The sequence below is a fragment of the Onychomys torridus genome, chromosome 5 (genome assembly GCF_903995425.1).
Source record: "Onychomys torridus chromosome 5, mOncTor1.1, whole genome shotgun sequence".
In the NCBI taxonomy this organism is placed as follows: Eukaryota; Metazoa; Chordata; class Mammalia; order Rodentia; family Cricetidae; genus Onychomys; species Onychomys torridus.
The window spans coordinates 122,102,096-122,107,551 of NC_050447.1; the positions used below are offsets into that span (position 1 = coordinate 122,102,096).

Here is a 5,456-nt window from a genome sequence, read left to right on the forward strand (position 1 = left end):
CTCCCCATCCCACCCGGTCCTTGGCCTTGCTGTTCCCTCCCTCCCTATGCCCTCCGGCACCTCAGGATCTCTCCTCTACGTCTGGGCGCACTCACGTCTAAGACGCATCTTGGATACCTTCACATCACTGCGCGTTATCCTGCGCGGCCCTTGCTGTCTGTCTCCAGCCTCTTTCTCACCTCTCACTCACGATCCCTGATTCGCCCACCTCTGCAGTGTCCTGTCCTCGGGGCTGTCCTCTCCGGCGTGCGCTCCGCTCTTTTTCCCTTGGTGCCGGCCTGCTAGCCCCCTATCCCGGGGCTCTTTTCCTCCTATCCCTCCTTCAAACCTCCTTTCCTCCCTCCTGGGTCCCTCCCTCCGGCGCGGCCTAGGGGGTGGGGGCGGCGGCGCGGGGCGGGGCGGGGCAGGGCGGGCGGGGCGAGGCGGTGACGCGGGGGCTGGCCGGGCTAGAGGCGCGGCGGCGCGGGGCGGGGGCGCAGTCCCGGGTCCGACTGGCCGAGCCCCGCGCGCCCCGCCCGCGCCCTGCGCCTCCGCCCGGCCAGCCGGCGGGGGAGGGGGCATGAGCCGGCGCCCGCGCGCCGCCGGGAGCTGCGGGCCGGCCTAGAGCCCCGCGCGGGCCCCGCGCCCGAGCCTAGCCGCCGTCGCTGCCGAGCCGCGGGCGCATCCGCGGGAGCCGCGATGCAGCGGCCGGGGGAGCCGGGCGCCGCGCGCTTCGGTCCGCCCGAGGGCTGTGCTGACCATCGGCCGCACCGCTACCGCAGCTTCATGATCGAAGAGATCCTCACCGAGCCGCCCGGGCCCAAGGGCGCAGCGCCTGCGGCTGCCGCTGCCGCCGCGGGCGAGCTGCTGAAGTTTGGCGTGCAGGCGCTGCTGGCCGCCCGGCCCTTTCACAGCCACCTGGGTACGTGCAGTGGACTGGGCTTGACGGGAGGGTGGGAGTCGAACGAGGGGCTCCCCAGAATCCATCCTCCTTCCCTCTGTTCCTGGAGCTACTTGGGATGCAGGCCCCACGCACGTCTTTTCACACACTTCAACGGAGTAGAGGGTGCGGTGCGGGCAATGGGCTGCGCAGAAACCAGGCCTTATGTTCTCAGGCCAGGCCAGAAGAGAGTTTGCCCTCTGCTTCAGGGCGACTTGGGCTTTTCCAATCGGTTGATAGGCCAGGCCCAGGGACTGGAGTCCGCATCCCCACCAGAAGCAACACCAGTCAACTGATCAAAATGACTTCAGTCCAGGGAAGTCTAAGTTTCGTGATAGGGGGCTGCCTGGGCATGGGGGTAGCTGCCCAGACCTCTGGAGAAAGGGTTGTGTCTCCCAATGCTGGGTGCTGACGGTGGCCCATGCCATCCAGAAGCCTCCCAGAGCCTTGTGCTCCCTAGCTAGCGACAAACCGAGGCCTCTGCTGCAGCCAGGACCTCCCTAGGCCTTGTTTGAAGGAAAGGCCTGGTTGTGAGCCGCTGCCCGGCTGGCCCTTCCACTTCCAGGTCAGCTGGGCTTCCAGGCGTCTTGAATCACTTGCTCAGACCTTTTCTGTCTTGGTCTTGTCTCTTAGGGGATTGTGGGGCAGCCTGCACGCCTTCTCCGTCTTGGCATAGGACTTGTACAATCTCTTTAGTTGATCTCCGTCCATGTCTTTTGGTGGAGTCGATCTGTCTCCCCCTTCCTCTTAAGATTCCCTTCTCACTCCTTATTGTCCTCTCTACGATGACCTCACCCTGATGGGTCCTTTGCTCGGACCCACTCCTTTACGACAAGCCTACCAGGAAAGGACGCCTCCTACATAGACTCCAGTTCACCTAGCGGCCTTCGGGATCCGAACCAGCCTCTGTTCTGTCTTGGTGACAGTCGATCCGGTCCCTCTGGTTTATAACCTCTCTACTGCCTTTCACTACCAACGGCTTTATTGTTGGTAATTCGTTTGAAGCGGGCAAATAGCCTAGGACTAGAGAACATGGACGCATTTTCACGCGGGGGGAGGGGGGAGCCAGAACAGAGAGAACAAGAAAGACAATTTTCGGGTTCAAAGGATGCTTTGGCGACCCTCCCCTAGTTGATGCGGGGGCCTCAGCTTAGCGTTGTAAATTTCAGCGCAGTGCCCGGAAAAACAAACCGCGTTCTTTTCCGAATTCACCCGTTTCTTCGTGGTTTCTCTTTTTCACAAAAGACAACTCTGTGTCCTCCAAGCAGCGAACTTGCCTTTAAGAACCTTGAAATCTCAGATGCAGCTGGGTCATGGGACAGCCAGAACAGAACACGGGGTGGGAAGGATACTTCTTTCTAGACTTCCCGAGATACCTACATCAACGAGGGTCTCCCAGGACGCATAGCTTGAGTCCTTACTGTCCTCAGGAAGTGGGGGCTCAGACTGAGCTCAGGCACCCAGGCACCGCAAACCTGGAGGCTGGACTCCGGTTCACCCGGCTCCTATCTTTTCTCTCCCTGCAGCAGTGCTGAAGGCTGAGCAGGCCGCTGTGTTCAAGTTCCCACTGGCGCCGCTCGGTTGTTCCGGGCTGGGCTCGGCGTTGCTGGCCGCGGGGCCTGGGATGCCCGGCACTGCAGGCGCCTCGCACCTGCCGCTGGAACTGCAACTCCGAGGGAAGCTGGAAGCAGCTGGCTCTGGGGAGTCAGGCACGAAAGCCAAGAAAGGACGCCGGAGTCGCACTGTGTTCACGGAGCTGCAGCTGATGGGCCTGGAGAAACGCTTCGAGAAGCAGAAGTACCTCTCCACCCCTGACAGGTAGTGTCGGTTGAGGCCGGGTGCAGCGGACAGTAGGCCGGTGGTCGCCTGACCTGCTAAGGGTGTGCGTTGCTCTTTCCAGAATAGATCTAGCTGAGTCCCTGGGCCTGAGCCAATTGCAGGTGAAGACATGGTATCAAAATCGGAGGATGAAGTGGAAGAAAATAGTGAGTGTGGCTGGTGGCTTCCTGTGTGCCGGCTTTCCTGGACATTGTCCGGGGCATCCTCCAAGAACTTTCTCCCCACCCTCCTCACACTAAGACTGCCCAGCCCACCCAGTGCACTCCGCTCATTCTGTTTGGGTTCCCTATGGAGCCGATATTCCCTCCCACCCCAAGCACCTCCTGGCAGCCCCTAATCCTCCACCTTGGGGCGTTCCTTTGGGGCTTGGAGTCAAGTCACTGGTGATACCTTGTTTGGGACCTTGGGTCCTACCTGGGCTTTGGGCACCGGGTGGTCCTTGGTCTGATTCACACCTCACCCTAGTACTGTTCATTCTCGGAACAGGTGCTTCAAGGTGGCGGCCTGGAGTCCCCTACTAAGCCCAAGGGGCGGCCCAAGAAGAACTCCATCCCCACAAGCGAGCAACTCACGGAACAGGAGCGTGCCAAAGAGGCAGAGAAGCCAGCAGAGATGCCGGGTGAGCCCAGCGACCGGAACTGCGAGGACTGAGCTCCGCCGGGGGTGCGGCGCCGTCGGCAGGAACCCAGGAGCTGGCCCTTCCGCGCCCGTGCCGTTTGCTTTCTAAACGTTTCATTACTACTTTGAGTGCGGACAATTAGGGGCCAAACAAGGAAGGACATAAGCCCGGAAGCCAAGCCTAGGTCTCAGCGAGCTCCAGTCTCCTGCCCCCCAGTCTGGGAGAGCCGTGTCCAGCACGGCCGAAGCTTTTGGTCTTTCTCGGAGTTCCGCGGTGCCCGGCGCTCCACGCGCATTCACTCCCCGCTCCTTGCCCACACCTTTCTCCGGCCTCCAGCGGGCCTTCTGGGCCCGGACACTGGCAGGCGCACACCCGCTTCTGCGCCTTGGGGACCGAGCCGCAGGGTGCAGGCCTCTACGGTCCTGTCCTGCAGAGTCGGCTCCGGGAAGACCCGGCAAATCAGCTGATGCCCGGCCCCGATGTCGCTGGGGTTTCTACCCACCTCTCACGAAGACGGTGACTTTTTTTTTTCCAATAAAATATTTTATGACACAGCGGGGGGCTTGATGGTGAGCTTCCGAGTCCGTGAGGGATGGAGGGGAGGTAAGGTACGCAGGCACTTCACATCGCAACATCCTCCGCTCTATGGAGACCAGAGGTGCTCTCCCCGACTGGCCCAAGTACCGCAGCAACTAGGTTGCTTCGGGATAAACGCTGGGTGTGAGGAGCCAGGGTGGACTCTTCCTGCCCAGATGTGTGTGGGGGGTGGGTGGGGGGGAGTCACCATCAGTGATAGCAATGTCGTTAGTGATAGCAGTAGGCTACCAACCAGTCCAGAAGAGTCCCGGAGCTCTGAGCCATTTAAGTTGTTGATTGGGTCTCCTGGGACTTAACCTATGTGGTCCTTAAAATGTTCCTGGTCAGCTCTTTTGAGGCGAGTGGGAAGCCCAGTGTGTCTTAGGCAGTCCTAGTGAGGGGCATAACTTGGCAGGACATGCCTACTGGTGCCTCTCCCAACCAAAAATGTCTCAGTTGTTTGTTCTTGGGGAGGGAGATGAGCATTTATCCTTTCTGTCATTGTAGTGGGGGTCTTGGTGACCACTGGATGGGAATGGAGAGATGGTTGCTTTACTGGCTAAAGCTCGGAAGCATGATACAACTTGACCGTGCCGTGACAGACACGCTAGCATTCAAAAGCTAGGTTCCTCTCCGGGTCCCAAAAATGCCAAAGGTTTTGTGGTCTGGCTTTGTTTTTGTTTTTGGTGGTGGTTGTTTTAAAATAGGTCTCACACTGTACCCTCACTATCCTGGAACTTGCTATGTAGACTAGGCTGGCCTTGAACTCACAGAGAATCACCTGCCTCTGCCTCCCAACTACTGAGATTAAAAAATTTCATACCATGCATGGCAAATTTAAGAATATAACAGTCACTCAAGTTGGTGAGTTTCCTCTTTATTTTTAAAATTGTGTATTTTCAAGTATTTGAGTGTCTCTCTGCATGTGGTTGGGTGTGCACCTGAACACAGTTGAAGGCCAAGGACAGCCAGAGGTGTCAGATTCCTTTGGATCTGGAGTTAGGGGCAGTTGTGAGCCGAGGGATATGGTTGCTGGGAACCAGAACTGAGGCATCTTCTGCTAGAACAGTATTCATGATCTTAACTGCTGGGCTGCTTCTCCAGCTCCAGGCTTCATTTCTAACTAGGTGGTCCCTTCCTAGAACCCAGTTTGAACATCCCTGGAATTTCCAGCCTCAGGCTCTGGAGAGACTAGAACCCACGTTTTGCAAAGGCTTTGTGAGCGGTTCCTCAGCATCCCAGTTGTACTAGGTCTTCTCTGGCTCTGGGTTCTTAGTTCAGCCTCACCAACAGTTGTGAAAGAAGAAAGAAGGAACAGCGTAACCCTGGCTGCCTGGAAGGGACCGATCGCGCATGCGTGCGTGCGTGCGTGCGTGCGTGCGTGCTGCGTGTGTGTGTGTGTGTGTGTGTGTGTGTGTGTGTGTGTGTGTATGAGAGAGAGAGAGAGAGAGAGAGAGAGAGAGAGAGAGAGAGAGAGAGAGAGAGACTGTGCCCCTCTGCCCT

At 58.6% G+C, this 5,456-nt stretch overlaps 1 protein-coding gene across 1 annotated transcript; it reads left to right on the top strand.

The window, feature by feature from the left end:
- Positions 1 to 481: 481 nt before the first annotated feature.
- On the top strand, positions 482 to 3,931 carry Barx1 (BARX homeobox 1). Its single transcript, XM_036186815.1, has 4 exons — positions 482 to 901; positions 2,446 to 2,737; positions 2,820 to 2,904; positions 3,245 to 3,931. The coding sequence occupies exons 1-4, from the start codon at positions 679 to 681 to the stop codon at positions 3,407 to 3,409; spliced, it is 765 nt and encodes a 254-aa protein (XP_036042708.1). The 5' UTR covers positions 482 to 678; the 3' UTR covers positions 3,410 to 3,931.
- The last annotated feature ends 1,525 nt before the right edge of the window (positions 3,932 to 5,456 follow it).

What these genes read in the sequence shown, in the direction of transcription:
- Barx1 (XM_036186815.1), top strand. Translation starts at nt 679, where the DNA reads ATGCAGCGGCCGGGGGAGCCGGGCGCCGCGCGCTTCGGTCCGCCCGAG. An exon ending in GCCCTTTCACAGCCACCTGG is followed by an intron (nt 902 to 2,445) that starts GTACGTGCAGTG and finishes CTCTCCCTGCAG; the next exon opens with CAGTGCTGAAGGCTGAGCAG. An exon ending in GGATGAAGTGGAAGAAAATA is followed by an intron (nt 2,905 to 3,244) that starts GTGAGTGTGGCT and finishes TTCTCGGAACAG; the next exon opens with GTGCTTCAAGGTGGCGGCCT.